The 22,474-nt window shown below is 44.9% G+C and overlaps 2 protein-coding genes across 2 annotated transcripts; one reads left to right on the top strand and one right to left on the bottom strand.

Annotated features, from left to right (window-relative positions):
* Nucleotides 1–1,177: 1,177 nt before the first annotated feature.
* RER1 (retention in endoplasmic reticulum sorting receptor 1) lies at nt 1,178–7,833 on the top strand. The gene is made up of 7 exons (XM_084220178.1): nt 1,178–1,282; nt 4,453–4,538; nt 5,077–5,181; nt 6,078–6,177; nt 6,666–6,744; nt 6,851–6,986; nt 7,648–7,833. Exons 2-7 carry the CDS (start codon nt 4,458–4,460, stop codon nt 7,735–7,737), a joined length of 591 nt encoding a protein of 196 aa, XP_084076304.1. The 5' UTR covers nt 1,178–1,282; nt 4,453–4,457; the 3' UTR covers nt 7,738–7,833.
* Nucleotides 7,834–7,979: 146 nt separating this feature from the next.
* On the bottom strand, nt 7,980–12,141 carry PEX10 (peroxisomal biogenesis factor 10). The gene is made up of 6 exons (XM_084220177.1): nt 11,795–12,141; nt 11,535–11,615; nt 10,675–11,081; nt 9,825–10,000; nt 9,393–9,528; nt 7,980–9,141 (listed from the first exon to the last, which is right to left on the bottom strand). Exons 1-6 carry the CDS (start codon nt 11,901–11,903, stop codon nt 9,070–9,072), a joined length of 981 nt encoding a protein of 326 aa, XP_084076303.1. The 5' UTR covers nt 11,904–12,141; the 3' UTR covers nt 7,980–9,069.
* Nucleotides 12,142–22,474: the final 10,333 nt, after the last annotated feature.

Genomic DNA, 22,474 nt, shown 5'->3' with positions numbered 1-22,474 from the left:
ATACTATATTTATATTAGAATAGAAGCATATTATTAATATAGTTATATTAACATGTATACTTATATATTTATTTCTAACCTATTTATTATATGTATGAAATAACTATACTCATATACTTGTATACTATAAATTCTAAATCAATAGGTTTTTCAGAAGTGTCACGACAATTTTTTTTTTTGGCATCTTATCACTTTTGAGCAGGTATTGAATGTAAACTTTAGTACTAAATCCTACAGCCACGGAGCCTGAAGAATTTACTGATTCAGCCCCAAAAGAGATGCTGGAGAGACGCCCAGTGGTGCCCAAAGGCGGTACAGAAACTCTGAACAGCCTCGGGGCAGCGAATCCAGGAAAATAAATTATCATGGCTGGGGTCCGTGTTAGCAGTGTTTCTGTTCCAGGGGAACAAACGCACCTCAGCACGTGTGGGGATGTTTGTGTCACCTTTTTTTCCACGTAACAAGTATTTCTTGTCTTCTCCTACTGATTTTGATTCCTAAAGGTTCACGTTCTCGTTTAATAAAATACACCGAACTCGTTAAAACTTTCAATCCTTCAACAGCTTCGGCCTCAGCCCGTGAGGGCGCTCCGCTCGGCTCGGTTCGGTTCGACTCGGGCTCGACTCGGCCCATCTCGGTAGAGCTCGGTTCGGGCTCGGCTAAGTTCGGCTAGGCTCGGGTTCGACTCGGGCTCGACTCGGCCCATCTCGGTAGAGCTTGGTTCGGGCTCGGTTCAGCTCGGGCTCCGTTCGGCCCATCTCGGTAGAGTTCGGTTCGGGCTCGGCTGAGTTCGGCTGTACTCGGTTCGGCTCCTCCCTCGGCCCCGCCTCCCCACCCGCTGCCATCTCGCCATTGGTCCAGCGTCCACGCCCGCCCCAGCAGCCGCTCCAATTGGCTGCGCTAGAGAGAGGGGCGGGGCCTGGCGCCCCTCCCTGGGTAGCCGGGCGGGCCCGTTCAGCTGCGCGCGCCCCGTCCTGTCCTGCGCTCGGTCCGCGCCGGTACCCCCCGATCCCGCCCCGCCTCACAGGCCACACACACCCACACCTCCCGCCTCTCCACGGGTACCGCCCCGCCCGCTCTCCGTGTCCCCTCACGGAACGCGCACGCCTTCCGCCGCCCCGCCCGGCGCCGCGGCCCCACCCTTTCCCCCGGGGCCAATAGCGGGGCAGCACCGGGGCTGTGCCCCGCCCCCGAACCCCGGAAGCGGAAGCGGGTCCCGGTGCTGCCGCCATATTGGTGTGTGGAGGGGCGGGAGCGGAAGGCAGGACCGGCCCGGTGGCCTGTGAGTACCGGGACCGACCGGGGCCGGAGCGGGGTGGGACCGGAACCGGGCACTGCGCCGCCAGGCCGCCGGGCGCGGCGCTGACACCCGCGGGCGGGCGGGGGCCTGGAGCGAGCGGCGCCTCCGGGAGCGCGGGGGCTGCTGCGGGCTCGGCGCTCCGGCCGCGGCCTCCCGGGGCTCGGTTCCCCCTTTGCCGGCCCCGCCCTGCTCCGCTCCGTGCCGAGGCAGCGCAGTCCCGGTCATTGTACCGGGGCTGAGCGGTGCACGGGGAAGTCCCCGCTGGCGGGCACAAGCGAGAAGCGCAGGTGCTGCTGTGGCAATGGATAAAATTAAACGCTGCCTTTTTTTAGTGTGAAAAACCAATCTGAGCGACCAATGGGCTCTTTCCCCGTGGTTGTCCGTTCACCCAGTTCTTAATAAATCACCTTAGTGTGTTGCTGTCCAAAGACAGTTCCTCTCTGAGATAAGGTAACCTGAAGGTGTAATGTGTGTTTGCTGCTTCATTTATATTTTGAATTTAAGAAAAATGCGTATTAGGAGCAGAGTTGTGCTCTAATTCTATACCTCTGTGTGATGATGTGAGGATATTCTTACTGCCGGAGGTTCTGCTTTTCAGAACTCAGCGATCAGTGCTGTTTGTAATGAAATTACCATAACAATTGCGGTGAAAAGCATAATTGTTCAGGCCGTTCCTTCGATTACGTGGTGTTTTCAGCGGAGAAAAATGCTGTAGTACGGCTTGGTTTTAGGAGCAGCCTCAGTTCTGCTGGTACAGACGATTCCCTCGATGGTTGTGTTAACCTCTGTGTGTGCCTGGTTGTGTTCATTTCTCTGTGTCTGGTTGTGTTCATTTTTGTGTGTTTGTGGTTGTGTTCACCTCTGTGTGTGCCTGGCTGTGCTAGAGTGGCTGCAGGGCAGTCACAGCTCCTTGTGCTGGGCACTGAATCTGCTGTTCCCCTTCAAGACAGATGGAGAAAAGCTTTTCACAGGGGGCTGGAGTGACAGCACAAGGAGGAGTGGCTTAAAACTTCCACAGAGCAGGGTTAGATGGGATATTGGGAAGGAATTCCTCCCTGTAGGGCGGTGGGGCACTGGCACAGGATGCCCAGAGCAGCTGTGGCTGCCCCTGGATCCCTGGAAGTGTTCCAGCCAGGTTGGATGGACATTGGAGCAACCTGGGATGTTGTCCCTGCCCATGGCAGGAGTGGAATGGGATGATCTTGAAGGTCCCTCCCAGCCCAAATCATTCTATGGTTCCATGATTATGAAAGAGAAATTGCAACTGTGCAGGTTTAATCATTCCCTTACACCAACACAACCCAGTGTTCTTAACTGTGAGCTGCCCTCAGAGCAGTGCCAAGGACTCCTGTTTTTGATAATTCTTCATCACAGTTATTCTTCCAGCAGAGTTTTAATGTGATGAGAAATAGTACCTTAAATTCTAGTCTGGGTCTTGTGGTTAAACTGAGCCCCAGAGAGGTTTCTCCTCAGTAGAACTGTTGTATTTCTTGGTTTGCTCTGGAAGAACTGTGTGCATGATAAAAATCATACATAATCACACATATATGCAATATTTTACACCAAACATGATCCCTGCTCCAGCATGAAGCCTTCAGTAGCCTTACACACATTTCCACTTGCTGTGCACAGGGTAACATTTACAGGATTGGCTTGTGAGGTCTGCCTGTAGCCCATATTTGCTGTGAATGTATCTGTAGCATTCATTTTGACACTATGATAGTTTTCATTGGTGCCTGATAAATTATTCTGTGATTCAAATTAGTTGAATAACTTTTTGTTACAGCTTTATCCTTCAGGATATTAAAAATACCCCAAAATAAAGCACCAAATGATGCTCAGCTGAGAATGCTGAACAATTTCTGTCCTGCAGAGAGTGGGGAGAAGAATAATTATTTCTTTTTGCCTGTAATGGAAAAGTGTGTATATTGTATGAGTTTCTACTCAATTCTTTTCTTTTAGCTATAGCTTGAATCAAAGTGGACTCAGCTCCTCCTAATGAGTCCCCTTAGCTTTTGAAGTGTAACAGGGCTCCCTTTTTTCTACTTTCTAATTATTCCACAGGATGTAATTTTCAGATGTTTACAGAAAAAATACACAGCTTTAAGGTTTTGTGCCTCCTCAGATTGTCATTGATCTTAAATTTTCTGCAGCAGTCTGTATTGCAGCATCTAGGACCATTTGCCTTATTTTTTTTTTTTTTATTTATGAATGTTTCATACAGATTTGTTATCCTCTGAGGCTCCTGAGTAGGGCTGAGTGTACTCCCAGTATCCCAGAGTTACATAGTCCCTCCCACAGAGGAGGATTCCAGGAAGTAATGCCAGGGATTGCTCTTGGTGATGTGGCAAAATGTTTCTGCTTAGGACCCACTTTATTTGGCTTCTATCTTGAAGTGAGCTGTAAAACTCACTGATAAGAAAAATAAAGCTCTTCAATTGGTAGCAGGGGCATGGACTGAAAAATAATCCCTTTGGGTGATTTTTTATTTGAGTTCAGGCTCTTGGCCCTTTGGCTGTACAGTTTTGCTCTTGTATAAAATTCTTCTGTCACTGCTCAGCTCTTGGTGTTCAAGAGACAGAGAAACTCATTGAATGATTCCAGCATGGGCAGCAGTTTGGGTTTGGTGCTCTGGCAGACTCTGAAACCACTGGTGTGCAGAGTCCTGAGTTTATTTCTTCACTAGTTACTCAGTATTTTAAATCCTAAGCAGCTTTTTTTTTAAAAAAATCTGCTTACTGTGGTTTTGTTCTTTGCCTCTGGAGCCTGAGGTGGCAGGAGGGAGGTGCTGCCATGAGTTCATGTCTCACTGCTCAGGGCTTGTACCTCAGCCTGTCCCTTAGCAAGGTGACAATGTCCAGCTGGGCTGGTCCTGAATTTCCTTATGGGCTTCTTTATTTCCTTCCCCAAAACACACTGGATCCTGTCTTGCCTTTGTAAAATACCCTGTTCTTTGCTTTCTTGGAAAAGGAATTTTCATTCATTCTGGCATAAATGTCCTCTCTTTAAAAATATTCAGAATAATTCATTTCCCACAGGACAAGCCAGAAGGATATTGTGTGTAGATGCTGGTTCAGAGAATGTGCTTTAAACCTCCCTGAGCTTGGATTTTGGATTTCAATGTTCCCTTGTCCCATGTTTTGTTTCCACAGCCACCATGTCAGAAGGGGACAGCATTGGGGAGTCTGTGCATGGAAAACCTTCCGTGGTCTATAGATTTTTCTCAAGACTTGGACAGGTTGGTTTTGTGAAGGATTTTTCTGACTCCTTTACAATCAGATCTCACTGCAGCTTCTTGAACTCACTCCTTGTTGGCTGGGTTGTTCTGAAAAGCTGAAATCTATACAGAAGATTTCTTTTGAAGCCTTTTAAAATAAATAAATATCTATAATACATGGCTTACTAGAATATTTAATGGACACGTGCACAAGGAAAATATGTTGTTACTGTTAAAAATGAGGAGCAAGTTCAGATTTAGCTTCAAATTCACCTTAAGGGAAACAACTTGCATAAAATACAGAAAATTTAAATTGCTTTACAATGCCCTAAGCATTAGGGTTTTATTTTGCCTTTGTAAAAATATAGAAGCTTGTAAGTACAGTTCTGTGTAATTTATTTGTAGTAAAGAACACAAGTATTTCATGTTACTCTCCTTCCCAAAATATTCCTCCCAAATACTTTCTTTTGCCCATACTACCCTCAAATAAGCTTTATCTGTTGTGCATCAAGTATTTTACAGTATTTATTATTTACTGTGCACTTTGTGTTTCCTCCAGATCTACCAGTCCTGGTTAGACAAATCCACCCCCTACACTGCAGTGCGATGGATTGTAACGCTGGGGCTGAGCTTTATCTACATGATTAGAGTTTATTTACTGCAGGTGAGAGAACCTGATTTGATGCTGAAGTAGTTCCAGATATTGTTGCTGGTCTGATTTGGATTCTAGGAGTGTTTTTGAAGTGTGCTGTTACTTTAGAGTCAGGTGAGGTATCGTTCAGCACGCGGCAGAAGGGAGATTGTGGAGTCTGAAGAGAGAGCACATCCTGTGGGTGTGGAAGTTGCTGATGCAGAGAGAAAAATGTGTGACCACTTGAGGATATTAATCTGATGGCAATCTGAAATCACAAAATAAATCTCTGGAAACTGTTGTAATTAAGCTTTTGCTTTTCTATTAAAGCTGTATAACAACGTGCTCAGAGCCAGGGGTTCCTCTCTGTCATGAAAACCATGAGGAATGGCTTTGTCAGCATTTCTCTCCCTGCAGGCAGGGGCAGACTATTCCCCACTAATCAGATGTTTCTGATTGTTCCATGCTTGTTTCAGATGTTCCATGCCAGTCTGCAGTTCAGTTAAGAACTTGGGAACTGTTATTCCCAAAAACTAAAGATGACAGGAGGTGAACCCTTTACAGGTCATAGTGGTAGGAACATTTCAGACTCTGAAGGCTGCAAAGATGATTTAAAAAAAGGGATGGCTTTATGCTTTTTACTATTTTTGAAGTCCACATCCTGAACATAAAGAACCTGGATGCTAGACCATGGTTTCATGTTGAATCTGTCACTGCATAAGAGATTTGCTCTCCTGTCATGTTCAAAAACTTGTTTAGATCATTGAGAATTGATATTTTTACAAGCCCAGAACCTTTCAGTTAATATGGGGACATAGAAAAGCTTCTCAAGGAAGCACAAAGCCCAGCTTGTTTAATCTTGTTAAAAAATCAGTATCAGAGAATGATTTCCAGGAGGATTTCACCCTTGTCTGTTCCTCCCGGTGCAGGGTTGGTACATTGTGACATATGCCTTGGGAATCTACCACCTCAACCTCTTCATAGCTTTCCTGTCGCCAAAGGTAGACCCCTCTCTAATGGAAGATTCAGGTATGAAAAAAGTTCCTTTTTACCATCATTTGAAACTTGGTCAAATTTCCAGCTCCTTTTGTCTGATACTGTAGTTTAAAAATAATGCAATTTTAGCACTACAGTGTATTTTTTAGACCTGAAAAAAATCTATACAACTTAACATCAAGAGTTGCTATGAAATTTGTAATTTTTAATGGGACTTGGATATATTTCATATTGTGACTTGGAAACTCAAGTGGCCTGGCATTCCTATTCCCTATTTTCTTTAAAGGAATCTATGTTAAGCTTATTTTAAGAAATCTGTGGGAACTTAGATTAAATCAGCAACTCTTAACTGGGATCTACGTGTGACAATGGAAATTGGGTGTGGTTTTGTTTTGTGATTTTTTTTTTCCTTGAGATAAAAAGTAAAATTAAAAACAAACCAAAAAAGCCTTGGAGTCTGAATAGTGTAAAAAACTACTGTGAGGAGGTTTGTGGTTTGGTTTCTTTTCTGTTGTTTTTAGATGATGGTCCTTCCTTACCTACAAGGCAAAATGAAGAATTTCGGCCTTTCATTAGAAGGCTCCCAGAATTCAAATTCTGGTGAGTGGATCCATCTGCCTCTGTTCTCTTTTTGAAAAATACAAATATCTGCATGATATTAATGATTACTGGGCTTGAAGGATTAATTGTTACTATTATTTTTCAGGCATTCTGCCACTAAAGGAATCCTGGTTGCTATGGCTTGTACATTCTTTGAGGCTTTCAACGTTCCTGTGTTTTGGCCAATCCTTGTGATGTACTTCATTATGCTATTTTGTATCACTATGAAGAGGCAAATCAAGGTAACTTGGCAAGAACAGAGAATTTGTGATGTCAGGATTTACAGCATTGCTTCAAACTGGCCATCCAGTGGAGCCCTTCAGGGGTTAAATGTGCTGCACACACTTATTTTACTGGAGGAACTTCAATAAGTAATACTTGAACATTCATTGTGGGGCGTGTTTTACAAAACTTTAGTCTTGTTTCCAAAAGGTTTTGACTTTAGAGTGCAGTGTCAGGGTTTTGTGCAGGTGCTCATTCACTTCCTGTGGCTATTTTGGATGCAGAGCTGTTGAACCATCTCTGGTGGGTGAAAAGGGAAGTTCTCACAAGGTGATGTGAGGAAGTAGAAGGGGAAGGGAAAGAACATAGGCAGGTGATTCAGAACATTTTAACAAATTACTTATGGTTTGTTAGCATTAAAAAAACCAAAACTACTTTTTTTCTTTGATATTCAGAATTTTGGTCATGTACTGTGACTCAAAGTGGTAAATTGAAGTTGAAAGGGTAGTAAATAATTAGTACCTATTTAGATTTAAACTGCTGTAGGGTTAGCTATTTCATTACCTTTACTGAGAACTCTCTTTCTGGAGGACTCAGTAATTTACAGTGTGTATTAGCAACCATTTTTTCTCAATATTATGTATCTCTCTTGTCTCAATAACTGCTGTTTTCTCTTTGCAGCACATGATAAAGTACAGATATATACCCTTCACACATGGCAAGAGGAAATACAAAGGGAAAGAGGATGTGGGGAAGACCTTTGCTAGCTAGGAAGAAGCAATCAACCTGTTGACCAATTCTACTGCTCACTAAAGGAACGATTTTGAGCCATTGTAACAATGCCTTTTTTCTTCATAAAAGTGATTAACAGAGTGGTGACAAAGCAGTTGAATTTTCATTTTACGAGGATCTTGCTATTTTTATCTGAAATATCAGATTCTCGAGGAAACTGGCATTCTAACCAAATTGCATTGAGTTAATTCTCTTTTGTAAGAAGTTGGAGAAACTTTGGATAATCCCATGGATTTGGGATAATGTATTTCTTTCAAGATCCATTGCACTGGAGAGGTTAATGGCCTAGAGTTGGATATTTTTACATAGTTCTCCTGCTCAACATCACCCTGAAGTGCTGTGCACATCTGTGGAGGAAAGTGTAAGCTGGCACACGTGATGCTGTTTTCTGCTTCATGGCCGTGTGCTGTTTTCATAGAAAAATTCAGTAGACCTAAATTAGATGCAGAACTTAAGCCAGTTTCCTAAATGCATGGTATTACTGAGTTACAACCAAACAAGTATAGATAGGAATAAGAAATTACTAAATTATGGGGTTTGCAGTAGGGCAAAAATATCTATTTAGCTTCTAAAGCAACTCGTTTGTGTTGGGTTTTAATGCCAGTTTCACTGTTCCATCTCCCAGCAGATGCTAAAATTTGGCTCTTTCTGATGACTCAGAACTTTGTTCAAACTCTATCACAATTTCCTTTGAGGACCTGGAATTATAAAAATATATATTTTAATTGTTATTGGTTGGAGTTTCTTTCATACGTAATGGTTTCTTCAATAATTGAAGTTGGCTTCATGCAGCCTCACAGGATGTACCCAAACTGGCCAGAACAGACAGTCATGGGGGTTTTAACACAGATTTTCTTTTTTTTTATGGGGGGAAAAAATTGAGAGACAAATGACCTGCATGTAAACTTTTTCATGTGATACAACTACAGTTTTATTAAGTGACTTTTTAATTCCAAAATTTATTAAAAGACAGTGTTCCCCTTTACTTGTTCTCTATCTTTATATACATCTCTTGATCTAACACTATTTATGACTCCTTTTCAATTATGGTTGCCCTCACTTTACCTTGGTGCAATGCCTTTTTCAACTCCTCAGGGAGCATTCACTTGAGTTAAGTGTGCTTTAGAACCCTATTTTTAATATGGTCAGGAGCTCCATCAGAAGAGACAGAAGGGTAGAAGCAAAACCAGCTTTATTCTGTCACACAGGAATGTAGTACCACCTTGCACAGGCAGTTTCCAGTTTAATAAAGCCTTTTCTTGGACCAACCCAAGCTAGAGGACAAGTATGAGGAGACAGAACAGGTTTCCTTTACATTTGGTAGTGCCGTAGGTAGATCAGTTTCTGAGGATGGAACTTCTCTCTGCACAGTGGACATTCTGCCTACAGAAAGAAAAGGGAGTAGATGGACATACTGGATAGTTGTACTTAAAAAAATCTGAATAGAACTGCTTAGCTACTTTTAGAAAATAATTTTTCAGTCCCAGCTGTGGTACAAACTCCCCTGACCACACCTATGTCGTTGTATTTACACAGCTCCATAGGTGCTGGTCAGCTCTGGGTGCCCAGTGAGACCCAGGGCGTTAGCAGCCAGGCTGGGCTCACCCTGCAGTGTGGCTGTGCTGTGTACTCACCCTGGTGCTGCACCAGGCAGTGATGCACTCCCAGCAGAAGAGGTGCCCACAGGGGGTGGCTGTGCTGTGCCTCCTCTCCTCCAGGCACAGCGTGCAGCGCGACTGGCGCCCGGCCGCCGCCTCCTTGCTCCTGCTTCTAATTAACACGGGCACAGAGGGGTTAATTGCACTCACCCTGCTCGGCAGAAATACAGGGTAACACATCCTGGGGTAAAACCCTGCTCAAGTATCAACCCTTTTCATGAAGGTCTCAAAAATAAAGCATGAAGTCCAAGACACACATGAAGCAGCAAGGAATTAGTTGTGCTAATTAATGAAATATTACATCAGACTGTAACCTAAATTGGGGTGTCACTCCTGTGCTGTCCCTGTTCATGACAGCTGTGACATTCCCACCTCTTTCCTAGGAATTAAGAACCACCTCTTTCTTACTTCTGGTGGGTGAGGTTGCGGTGCAGTCTCCACTCCTGCCTTGCTCTCTGCTTCTGTTTGAAGCTGTACATCTGAACTCCAATGGTCAGCAGAAGGTGGAAGAGGGAAATTATTCCAAGAAACTTGTAACTTGATCTGATACTCTGATCTTCTCCTTGCAGTCCTCCAAAATGCAGCTAGAGAATTCACAGGAAGAGAGATGTTTTGTTACTGTGGTTTTAGGAAACTGTTCTCCCTCTCCCCATCTTAAACTTGATTTGGGATTCTCATCATGTCCAAAATATTGACATTTTAGGACTTCTCAGCCAGCTGTCTCTCAGGAGGTGTAACCACCTTCAGTCAGGCTGGACTTAGCTACTGTCTGCCCATAAAAATTGTAGTTTTAATTGATTTGGTTTTCTTACGAATCTCTGAGCAAACAAACACCTCTTTACTGCACTGATGCTGGGAATTGTTGAGAACTCTTTTGTCTGTACACATTTCTGATGTTCTTTTGTAAAGATACAAAATTATCTTCATATAGAAAAGTGCTACCTAAATGTATACTGGGTGTTGTTCAAAACAATATTTCTCATGGATATAATCAAGTCACCTCTCACTACTGTGTGTTTGTGTCAGACTGAAGTTACACAGTATTGACTTGTGACACCACATTAATGTTTATAACCTGTAATATTTATTACCTGTAACCTCCTGACTGCAGGGACTCATCACCCCCTACATAAAGCAAAACCTTCCCTCTCACCCCTCTGCTGTGCAACAACAGCCAAATTCCTCATCCCTTCCATATATCCAGCACCCCAGAAGAGGCCAAAATTCTGCAGTCACATCTTGAACCAAAACCACTTACATATGAGATGCCTGTGACCCTTTTGGACAGGTGATAGAAGGTGCCCTGGATGTAGAACACAGCCAGGTGGAGCCGGTGCAGCAGGGGGATGGATTGTTTGAGGACATCCACGACTTGGGAGGCTCTTTTCTTCTGCTGCTCACTGAGCTCCCCAACCTGCTTCCGAATCCAGCTGCGAATGAAGCTCCTGCTGGGAAAGCCAAGTGCTGGGGGGTTCTCTGGGCTCCTGGATTCCTCAGCCTCCATCTGCAGCTCGTGTTGCAGGTGCAGCAGTGCCTTTTCCAGGCAGTAGGGCACCACGGTGTGCAGGGAAATGAAGAGGGCCCGACAAAGGAAAGAAGGCACCTTCTTCTTGCTCGGGTCAACCTGAATGATGTTCACATACTCTTCTCCCAGAGTCTGATAACCTAAACAGTGTGTGCAACAGAAAACGGTGAGAGGGCAACTGCAGGGTTATTCTGGATGTGCTGAGCAGTGGGGACAGGCTGTTCAGGCTTTGGGATTTGGAAATAGTTATTTTTTGTTGAATTAAGATAAGCATCATGGTGCCATCCATTATCTGCAGTTTTAGGCTTGAAGCAGGGATATTTTTCATGGTGTCATCTATTCCTGCTTTAAAAAAATTGTTTTTAGAACATCTGTCTGTGTTAATAAAGTGTGTTTGAACCCAACCCCAACAATTTCGTGCTTTCATATTTACCAGAAGGTATTTATCCAAACCAAACTAACCCCAGGCTGAAAAGAACTGCTGTTGGGCAGTCTCAGGTGGTGATCACCAGCACAGCAGCCGCAGCACCGACCCCTCAGCTTTCAGATGTTGGCAGAAATGATAAAAAACGATAAATGACAGAGAAAGTTACCTGACAGCGTGGTGAGCACGAAATAAGCCACATCGGAGAGCAGCTCCACCTCCCTCCTCCACGCCAGCCACGGCCGGGCACCTGCGGGACGGGGGCGCGGCTGTCACTGCACCAGAGCCGTGCTGGCCCGAGCCCTCCCGGGAAATTCCTCCCGGGAAATTCCTCCCGGTCCCCTCCGACCCCATCCAGAGCCGCTGTGCCGGCGGATCCCGCAACCCCCGCGAGGGCTCGGCGTGGATCCAACCCCCCGCAGGCATTACCCGCCAGCCCCCGCAGCGCCGTGCCGGCCCCGCTGCGCAGCCCGGCCCGGTACAGCTCGTCCTTCTGCCCGCAGCGCACCAGCCGCGCCGGGCCCGCCGCCGCCGCCATGGCGGGCGGAGGGACACGGGCCCCCAGGCGGCACCGCGGCTCCGGCAGGGGCGGAGCACCCGCCGGCCGCGCAGGGATATCTCGTCAGTGAGGGGCGGGAAAAGAGGCGGGAAACGCCTGAGGGGGAGAAAAGGGCGGGAAAAGGGGCGGGACGAGTGGGAAAAGGGTGGGGAAAATGGGAAAAGGGGCGGGACGAGTGGGAAAAGGGTGGGGAAAATGGGAAAAGGGGCGGGACGAGTGCGAAAAGGGTGGGGAAAATGGGAAAAAGGTGGGAAAAGGGCGGGGCGAGTGGGAAAAGGGTGGGGAAAATGGGAAAAGGGGCGGGACGAGTGGGAAAAGGGTGGGGAAAATGGGAAAAAGGTGGGAAAAGGGCGGGGCGAGTGGGAAAAGGGCGGGGAAAATGGGAAAAGGGTGGGGAAAGGGCGGGGCGAGTGGGAAAAGGGTGGGGAAAATGGGAAAAGGGTGGGAAAAGGGCGGGGCGAGTGGGAAAAGGGTGGGGAAAATGGGAAAAGGGTGGGGAAAGGGGCGGATAGAGTAGGAAAAGGGTGGGGAAAGTGGGAAAAAGGTGGGAAAAGGGGTGGATAGAGTAGGAAAAGGGTGGGGAAAATGGGAAAAGGGTGGGAAAAGGGGCGGATAGAGTGGGAAAAGGGTGGGGAAAATGGGAAAAAGGTGGGAAAAGGGGCGGATAGAGTGGGAAAAGGGTGGGGAAAATGGGAAAAAGGTGGGAAAAGGGGCGGATAGAGTAGGAAAAGGGTGGGGAAAGTGGGAAAAAGGTGAGAAAAGGGGCGGATAGAGTAGGAAAAGGGTGGGGAACATGGGAAAAGGGGCGGATAGAGTGGGAAAAGGGTGGGGAAAATGGGAAAAGGGTGGGGAAAATGGGAAAAAGGGCGGATAGAGTGGGAAAAGGGTGGGGAAAATGGGAAAAGGGTGGGGAAAGGGCGGGGCGAGTGGGAAAAGGGTGGGGAAAATGGGAAAAAGGTGGGAAAAGGGGCAGATAGAGTGGGAAAAGGGTGGGGAAAATGGGAAAAGGGGCGGATAGAGTGGGAAAAGGGTGGGGAAAATGGGAAAAGGGTGGGAAAAGGGGCGGATAGAGTGGGAAAAGGGTGGGGAAAATGGGAAAAGGGTGGGGAAAGGGCGGGGCGAGTGGGAAAAGGGTGGGGAAAATGGGAAAAAGGTGGGAAAAGGGGCAGATAGAGTGGGAAAAGGGTGGGGAAAATGGGAAAAGGGGCGGATAGAGTGGGAAAAGGGTGGGGAAAATGGGAAAAGGGTGGGAAAAGGGGCGGATAGAGTGGGAAAAGGGTGGGGAAAATGGGAAAAGGGGCGGATAGAGTGGGAAAAGGGTGGGGAAAATGGGAAAAGTGTGGGAAAATGGGAAAAGGGGCGGATAGAGTGGGAAAAGGGTGGGGAAAAGTGCCGTGAGGGGCGGGAATGGGAGGGTAGTGAGGGAAAAGGGGAGGGAAAAGGGGCGGAAGGGGCAGGAAAAGGGGCGGGAAGAGCGTGAGGGGAGGGAAGGGCTGTGAGGGGTGGGGCGGAAAAAGGGGCGGAAAAAGGGGAGGGAAGGGGTGTAAGGTATGAGAAAAGGGACGAGGAAACGGAGAGTGAAGGGCGGGAAAAGGGGCGGGAGGGGCGGGGAAAGGGGAGGGAAAAGGGGAGGAAAAGGGGAGGAAAAGGGGAGGGAAAAGGGGAGGGAAAAGAGGAGGGGAGGAGCCCCGCAATCGCGGCTGAGGTGCTAAGGACGGTAAAAGTGAAATCCAGAATGTTTCAGAACACTGTTCACACAGAACCCACCGAATCACCGCTCCCCAGGCAGATGCACTCCACAACCTTGTACAAATTCTGCAGCCCTTCTCCTTTTTGGTTTTTTTTTTAATCAATTAAGCATCACGATGCCATCCACTATCTGCAGTTTTAGGCTTAAAGCAGGGATCCTTTTCATGGTGTCATCTATTCCTGCTTTTAAAAAATTGGGGATAATTCAGAAGGAAGGTGCGTTCTGTTTCCTACCGCTGCTTTTCTAACAGCCGCGAAAGCCTCGGTGCATCCCTTCAATGACGAACTGTGTCTGTGGGGAAACTGAACAAGCCGAGCTTTGTTTGCTGCCGAGCTCTACACGAGTAAAACAACAAACACAACCTCCACACAGCAAAGCTACAAACGCATCAGCGCATCCTTCCCCAAAATCCTGGTATCAGGAGGATAAACGTGTCTGTGTATTTATATATATTGACACTCTGAGGTCTGGTACATTCATTTTTGCCAAAACACCTTTTTTTTTTTTTTTCCCTAGTGTAGCATGTTATAAATTCAGTTTTGCAGCACACTAAAGTGAAACGGCAGTTAAACAGTTCCACATTTAATTAATTTGACAAAACTACTTTAACTGAAATTAAAGTCGGTGTTTTCCTGAAGAATTTGCAGATTGATATGGCAGGAACTCAGTGGAAAATTTAGGGAGAGCAGGAGCTTGGTGGGTTTTTTCTTTCTTTTTACTGAGAAGCAAAGAAATGCTCCCTTTGGCCATACATAACCACAAATAAACTGGATATTTGTAATCCTTTCAGTAGCCTATTAGTGCACAGATCGTGGCATCAAAGTTCTAATTAAACTGCACCAGAAGTTGTACATGATAAGTAAAGCTGTGATGAATCTTACAGATAAGCAAAACATTCTTAATCCCTCCCTCCCTGCTCCAGGCGCTGCTCAATTTTTATTTGTTAGGGTGTGTCCCATCAATGGAATCGCGGATTGTTCGCTCTGTGAAATTAATGGAATTAGGGAAAAAAAAATTGGCACATTTTTTGCCGTTCAACAGTAGGGGACGCACCTGCATAAGGAAATGTCCCGCGGGAAGTGGGGTCTGGAATGGGACATTTTCACACTTAAATCTTGGGGATGTGCTATTAAATAAGAAATTCGAAGCTGCCACCTTAAATTATAGAATTTTTAAAGTATACAAAATTAACTGACCAATCCTTGGATCATTTTATTCAGGATTCCAATCCAATCTCTCATGTTTTGATTTTTGTTTAAAGGCAGAGCTGTGTGTATCTCACATGTCCAACAGGTCAATTGTTAAGAAAAATACCAAACATATTTGTTGCCCTTTTGCTGAAGTGGGTAAATGTGATTTTCTTATTTTATGGGTCAAGAAACCAAAGAACAGCTTGAGAGGGTTTTTTTTGGAAAGCTGAAATCCTGACTAATGACCACTTAATTATTAGATTGGAAACTATTTCTAAAGCTGAAGGTCGGACTCTGCCAACAAGCGTTAAAACATTTGAACTGTGTAAGTTCTGTGTATATGCCCGTTTTGGCTTATTATGTGGATTTTATTATATTCTAAAAGTTGTTTTGTGATGTTTGAAGGGTCGGGGTCCTGCCAGTGTGTTTTGAACTGAGGAGGTGCAGCATGCCAAGCAACCTTCCCATTTTGTGATATGCTTTCATACATATATCCATCCATAGATATAAACACACACATGCATAAAATGTTGCTGTTACTCTATGATCTACCAGGAAAATCTGATGCTTCTCCTTTGCATTCTGATTGAGACTGGTGACTTGAGAAAACCACCATTATCTCTCAAAACGTAGCTGCTGTGTTTTTGGTTACGTTTTTGGGAGCCAAGTTTCTGATTTCCATGCCATGCTTCTCTGCTTTTCCTTCTAACAGACCTGTCAGGGGAACGAGCTGCTCCGCTGACGTTACCACAAGGAAGTCCAAAATGTAAAAAACCCTCAGTGCTCAGCAATGATTAACTTTTCCTCCCACAGGCTACTTGTCTGTGCATCATAAAATCTGATTTTGCCTCTGCAGACCTGTTAGGAGACACGAGGTTCGGAGCGCAGCTTTCAGGCAGGGCACCGGGCAGATGTTTCAATTTCCAACCTGAAGAACAGGTTCTGCGGATGCCAAAGGAACGAAACGCCCGCTCGGCATTGTTACCACCCTCCGACTCCCTTTGCCTCCTCCCACTTTGAACTTGTTACCCTGGAGCTGAACTGTTTGAACAGGGGCTGGAAAGCTGCTTTGTGATCCGAGAGCTCCGAGCCCTCGACATGTGAAAGCGGGGCGGGATTTCGCTGCAGACTCCGCCGGTGCCTCCCTCTCTCCGCCCGGGTTTGTCCCGGGGATGAAGGTTGGACGCTCCGAGCAGGAGCCGGGACAGCCCGTCTGCACTGCCCGGCCGGGAGACACAAAGGTGTGTGCTACTTTCTCTTGCAGCCATCATTGTGGTGTCCTTTTAACACTTTTGCTCGCTCTTGGGTGTTAGAAACAAAGTTTAGAATGCGCTGTCCCATTACCGTGCGCAGCCTTATAGCCGTAACAGAATTTGCTACTACTTTTGCTCTTCTTTTTGAAGGAAGAGGGAAAATGGGAAGAGCATCATGTCTAATGCTTGTTTTATTTTATCATGCTTTCTCTTGTTCATGAAAATGTTCAGGAACCTTGGAATTCTGTTAGTCCTAAATTTTTTAGATTCTCTGAGCTCGTAGGGATGAAGCAAATCAAGTTTAGACTTTTCTAACTGGACAACTGTTTGTTTTTTTTTTTTTTTAATGAAAGATTACTGCATTCATTCTGAACTGATAACCTGAGCCTTGAGCTTTCCCAAGTGTACAGAGCCAAAATGAAAACTGACTTGGATAAGAGAGGTTGGATGTAAAATAAACTTCAGGTATTTAAATAAAATACCAGTTTAGCAACAGAACGTGGCTGATTCTGTGTCTGAACAGCCAAGTCTTAACTTGGGAGGAAAGACATGCACAACACTTTGAAAAGGTATGCAAGTTTTTATTTTTGAAAATTTTAAAATTAAAAAACAGTCTCATTCTTTTGGGCTATGGAGAAATAATTTTCAGTTCTTTCCTGGTATAAAAATGTGGGTAATGATTGCAGAGATGTGGGCAAATAATAAGGATGGCTGGATTGCTGGGGCTGTGTATGCTCCAAATGCCTCAGGCTTCAGGGTTCAGATGTAGGTCTTAAAAATACCCTGAATCCTCAGGGTGATAATTTCTAGAATCATGTTCTGTTTCATGGTAGAGATAGGTTGCCTGTTATAAAATAAAACAAAATAGAGTAAGAGTCACTGCAAACTGTGGTTGGTTTGAGGTAGGAAATTGATGCCACATTCAGAATGGGGCTCAAAGTTAACTTATTGTTTCAAAGAATGTGGTGAAAGTTTTGTCTACTGGGAGAGCTTTTTCTGTCCTTACTGAGGGTGCAAAAGCTGTGCTGGGGAGAATTCCTTTTTGCCCAGTGAGATTAGTGTGAGAAACTGTTCAGTGCAAGTGAGGGGAGGTGAGTGAGTGCCGAGGACACTGAGTTATCTGGATGTGGACAAGGCTGAGTGGTGTCAGAGTCACTGTGTTCTGATGGCCTCAGGACTGGCTGTGGGGACAGGGAGAAATGTTAACTTGGCCCTGAGCTCTTCAGCAGGAGCACTGCTTGTTACAGGCTCTCTGCTTTGGGCACCAAGGGTTTATTACAGAGAGCACAGGTCATGGCCAGATACAGAAATATTTGTCATGGCAGAGCTGTTAACTGTGGGCTTTTTTATTCAATGAGCAATATTTCACCAGAACTGCTTCTTTTTATAATATAAACTTGTACAACTGAATCTTGAAACACTCAAGGCTCACTGAATCTTATACTTAATGACTCTGTTGGCAAGATGAGCTCCTATAATGCAGTGTATTTTGATTATTCTCAGCCAAAGAACAAGTTTATTCTGGCTTTGCAAAAAAGGATGATAACATTCCAGTTTATAGCCAAACTCCTTCTACGTTGTCTGAAAAGGCTTTTGTTTTCATTCATAATTTCTGTAATTTTTCTGAATTAAAAGCTACTCCATACTTAACTCAAAGTGGCTGAGAGTATCTTGGTGAATGGTCCTGCAGGAACTACAGAGCAATGAAATATATGGTGTGCAAGGCTCTTCTAAAGTCCTGTACTCATAGTTTCAAAACAACCCAGTCTCACTTTGGCTTTGAAATAAATGGTACAGAGCCCTCAGTTCCTAAATATAGCTCAAAGGGGACAACATACTTGTGAATATCACTGGAATTTGTTCTTGTTAATTTGTCCAGAGCTGAGAAAATTACTGTATAAATGAATTTGAGTGGCTTAAAGGATGAGGCTGAAGAGATTTTTCAGCAAAGATAGTCTTGCAGTTACTAAGAATTATTTGAATTTACTGCAATACAATTTTCATGCGCCCAGATATCTCAGTTCTGCATTAGTTATCTTTAAAATGACCCACTTCTTCTCATGATAAACTTAAATTGATCTGATCTTAATACTGAAATAGATTCTCCAGTGTTATGCCTGAATCTTATTTCTCTTCCACTGTCTTGACCTCATTTGTGAGTTCACCTCTGCTTCCACTGTTCCCTCTGGCCTCGCTGGATGATGGCAAACCTCGTGTCCATCCCTTGTGACAATTCCTGGTGGCAGCTGTGACGTGAGCAGTAGGTACTGGCCATGCATCCAGGCTCAGCTTGGGGAGAAGGAAAGCCCTGCATGACAAGAGCCAAGCCCTGTTCTGAGGGTTCAGCTATCCATTGCCCTGTGTGCAACTCCTCAGCCCAGTTTTTGCTGCAAGCCACTGAAATCCTGGTCTCCACATTACTGCTTAGGGCACAGACTCTAAATCTGTGGGGAATTTCCAACCTTTTGATTCATTGTTTAATTTAATCTGCCTTCATTTCGTGGGGGTGGAGCAGTTCCCCTCAGCACACAGAGTCATTGAAGAGGTACCTGCACACTGCAGGCTATGACAAACCTTCACACAAGCTGAGACAAAGTTCTCAGCTTCCTTCCTGCTCTTTGCTATCTGGCAGACTGCACATGAGACTGTGCAGTCCTGAGAGAAATGCTGGGTGCAGGCATCAAGGCAAGCATAACCTGAGTGAGGATTTCAGATCCATTTGCATCACAAGTACAGCATGAAACTGGGGACACTGATTTTGGTGTATCTGGTTCTGATCTTGGTCCACATTTTTCATTGTTCATCACAGCCTCACTTGTGTCCATTTAATTAGGGAATGGCTCTTGTAGGATCTTCTGGCATTTTAATAGCTGTCAGGGAGCTCTGGATTGCCTCAGATTTGACGAGGGAGATCAGGTGGGAAGGTGAGGGATCTTTCCATGTTAGCATTCCTGGGAGAGATTGAAAGTGCTGCACAAGCTCTGTAGTTCCCATTCCCTGAGGTGTTTGCCAAGGGCCGTTAGGTAGAAACTTACAACAGCACTTTTTGTGTTCAGAGGATGTCTCCTCTCAGCTCTCCTTGCAGGATTAGTTACTGTAAGGTAACGTAAAAGAAGCTCCTCCCTGCCTCTTCTCCCCTTCAACATAACCCCCCCTCACCACCCCTACAGCTTGTTATTCCAGATTTCCTACTGCCCTTAGATGCTGGAACAGATTCCCTGGAAGTTTTCTCTGCCCTTAACTGAAAACATGTAATTTGTGTTTTATTTAATAATAATAATAAAAAAACCCAAACACCATAAAAACAACAACAACAAAAAACAACTAAGGAATGGAGCCTGAGGAAAAAATGGCAGCTGCAATTGAGGTGCCTGGAAGTTCTGCAGCCTGCAGAGGAGAACCTCAAAAACACAACTTTGGGATGAGTTATAATGGCATTATTTAGTGGGATTGCTGCAAGGACTATGTGAAATATTTTTTATTTAAGCAACTTAACAGGTTTTTGTCTCTACACTATAAAGTGACCTATCCCACTTCTTCCCCTCCTGTGAGTTTAGACTGAGATGAGGTTATTGAAGTAATGTTATTTATTGACTAACCAAGTACTAAAGTCCATGATAAGGTGGAGAGCAAAGCAGAGCTGTACTTTGATATTTATTGGATCAGGCACGAAAGACTTGCTGCCTTGTAATTCCCATGTGCGCACGTCACTGCTCTGTGTTTGACAAAAAAAGGATGGATTGAGTGGTTCCCAGACCCATTCCTGCTAATAGAGAAGGAGATTCATAATTTAAGAAATTGGTTTGGATATTTGGCAAAAAAAAACCAACAAAAAAACCTGCAGTGTCCTCTTGAAGTTGCCAAGCACAAGCATGTTTTTCTTGTTTGCAATATTAGTGTCTGTCTGCCTGTGCTTGGGCTCTTGTGTTTGGCCCTACCAGGCATCCTCAGGAGAAAGCTGATGTTTACCCCTGGCTTGTGAAAGGTGGCAAGTTGTCACCTTTTCTCAAATCCCCCCAGCACAAATTAATCCTTAATATCCAAGAGATTCATCAATGCAGCACTAAGCTGCTGTACAGAACTAAAGCAGTTTGATTAAAGACATTATTCTTGAAAGAAATTCCTGCTCATTTACATGAAATTGAAGAAAAAACTTTTAAAAAAAATCAGACTTCTGGAGGGTGACCAAGACTGCCAGCACAATTGACAGCATGAACATTATTGGAATTATAGATGTGATTACCAGTGGCATTGGAGCCCATAGTCTATCTCTCCTCAGAATGACTCACAAATTCCCAAGTGCAGCAGATCCTTTTCCAGCAGTCCTCACTTTCCGTCTGTCTCCTAACAAGGAGATCTTCCTCCCTCATTTCTTCTCTGAGGCTTTTTGTTTTTTTGTGGTCTAGAGTATGAAACTTTCATTTTCAAAGTTCTTTTGAGCCAAGCTATTGGATGAGATTTAGAACTTTGCTTAATTAGTTCCTTTTGCCTCCTAATAGAAATTGCCCGTTCTCCCTTGCTAATACAAAATGCAAATTTTCTTCAGAAGCAAGAGGCTGCTGTGTTTCCATTGTCACTTCAGACAGGTCTGGGAACTGGCTGGTGACAAGGAATGATGATGAAACCAAGAGGGGCTTTGGCAATTCAGGATAAATAGGGCAGGGGATTACAAACAAGTCTATCCCTATAGATAAAAATTGTTACAAATTTCACATTTTGTTTCCTTAAGTGAATGCTAAAGTCTTATGACATGGTTCATACAAACCTGAAATAAATGATTTGGATTTAATAATAAGTCTGCTTACTTGCATAAGGAATTTTCAGTGACATCATTCAACAAAAATGCAGGGCTCCTGCATGTGCAGCTCCAGCTCAGGCTGTAAGGGGCGGGTGAGGAAAAGCTGACAAATGTTAAGTGCTCCTTTTAAGTGGGATGTTCTGGGTGAAGGTGAACACAGCAGCCTGCCAGAAAGGAACCCTGATGTCCTCTTGTGCCTTTTCTGCACTTTCTCCTTTTTACCCGAGCTCCTTGCCACGGGACTCAGCGGCACACGGGCGCTGTGAGTGTGCCCGGTCCCTTGGGAAGAAGAATGCGGGATCACACCCTAAGGTGTGGGCTCAGCCCTTGTTCCACGGGGCTGGAGCAGCCTCCTCTCCTCCGGAGCAGCCCTGGCTCTGCGCTGGCGTGCCTGGGCGTGCAGGTTATCTCCCTGCAATTCCTGCTGAATGGAGCTGCATTCCTTCAAATGAGCAGCGTGGCAGAGGCAACCACACTGCAGCTTAAAAGCAAATCCCAGCTCTCACATTTAAATTCTTTAAAGTGTTATTTTTTCCCTCCCATTTGATGGCGCTTTGATCTTTTATCCATTGATCTGCTTCCTGATCAAACTATTCAGGTTTAAGTGATGGCTTGGTTTTTGTGTGTTTCATCCATGGTATCAGTGTATCTGTCCTGGGAGGATATCAGAGCTTGTCTGAGCTCTGTGGATGCCACTCAAAACCTCCCTGAACAAAAGCAGGTCTTGTGGGGTTAAGCTTTAAATACTACAGTGTATAAAAATGGCTAGAGAATTGTTAATGGTGTACACAGCTTTTATTGTCTGTAAGTGATACAGATCCTGCCTCTAGGGTTTTAAGTCCTTTTTTCCAAGGGAATACAGAACCTCACACAATAATCTTAGGTAGGGCTCTTAGCCTGAGCAGCCAGTTTAAATCTTGTTCATGTGGTCTGAACAGAAAGAGTTGCTCTCTTTTGGCTGTTTGATGTGTTCTGCCAGCGAGCAGGGCTGTTCTCAGAGCCACCACGGTGCCTACTGTAACAGAGGTGAGGTATTTCCAGAGAGTGCAACTGATATTTTCCATCATACAACCTTCGCAACAAATTTTCCAGGAAAGCCAACTGAGCTTCTTTCATTTACTATAATAGGAAATCTGGCCCCTGAATGTTGTTCTGAGATACTTTTCCGTTGGCTGCATAGGACTTTAGGGGATTGGTTTGAGAAGAGGGGCTTGGCTTTTATTTTTTATCAACACAGGTATGCTGAAGAGAGGGAGGGGAGGAAGGGAACTCTGAGGACCTCTAGGAAGCTGTAAAAGGTGGGACTGAGTGCAGGAATCTTTTGCATGGAAAGTGAAGACATTCAGATATCAGCTGCCTCAAAGTAGCTTCACTTTCAGATCATAACAAAGCATAAAGAACATGAATTTGACATAACTCGAGACAATAAAATATTTAATGAGCCACATCAATGTAAAGCTCAGCTGCTTTCACTGGAATGATGCTGCTCTGGCAGCAGCAGGAGCACCCGTGCCCATTCAGTCTTCCTCATGGTCATGCTCTTTGGTGTCTAATTAGTC

The sequence above is a fragment of the Fringilla coelebs genome (genome assembly GCF_963513975.1).
Source record: "Fringilla coelebs genome assembly, chromosome: 22".
Classification (NCBI taxonomy): domain Eukaryota; kingdom Metazoa; phylum Chordata; class Aves; order Passeriformes; family Fringillidae; genus Fringilla; species Fringilla coelebs.
The sequence above is the reverse complement of the archived record's forward strand: the minus strand, read 5'-3'. Positions and strand labels throughout refer to the sequence as shown.

Excerpts from the sequence above, each read along its gene's own strand:
- RER1 (XM_084220178.1), top strand. The coding sequence starts at position 4,458 with ATGTCAGAAGGGGACAGCATTGGGGAGTCTGTGCATGGAAAACCTTCC. Across the intron at positions 5,182-6,077 it reads TTAGAGTTTATTTACTGCAG|GGTTGGTACATTGTGACATA; the intron begins GTGAGAGAACCT and ends CTCCCGGTGCAG. Across the intron at positions 6,745-6,850 it reads CTCCCAGAATTCAAATTCTG|GCATTCTGCCACTAAAGGAA; the intron begins GTGAGTGGATCC and ends ATTATTTTTCAG.
- PEX10 (XM_084220177.1), bottom strand. The coding sequence starts at position 11,903 with ATGGCGGCGGCGGCGGGCCCGGCGCGGCTGGTGCGCTGCGGGCAGAAG. Across the intron at positions 11,082-11,534 it reads CGTGCTCACCACGCTGTCAG|GTTATCAGACTCTGGGAGAA; the intron begins GTAACTTTCTCT and ends CACACTGTTTAG. Across the intron at positions 10,001-10,674 it reads GGGTCACAGGCATCTCATAT|CTGCATTTTGGAGGACTGCA; the intron begins GTAAGTGGTTTT and ends TGAATTCTCTAG.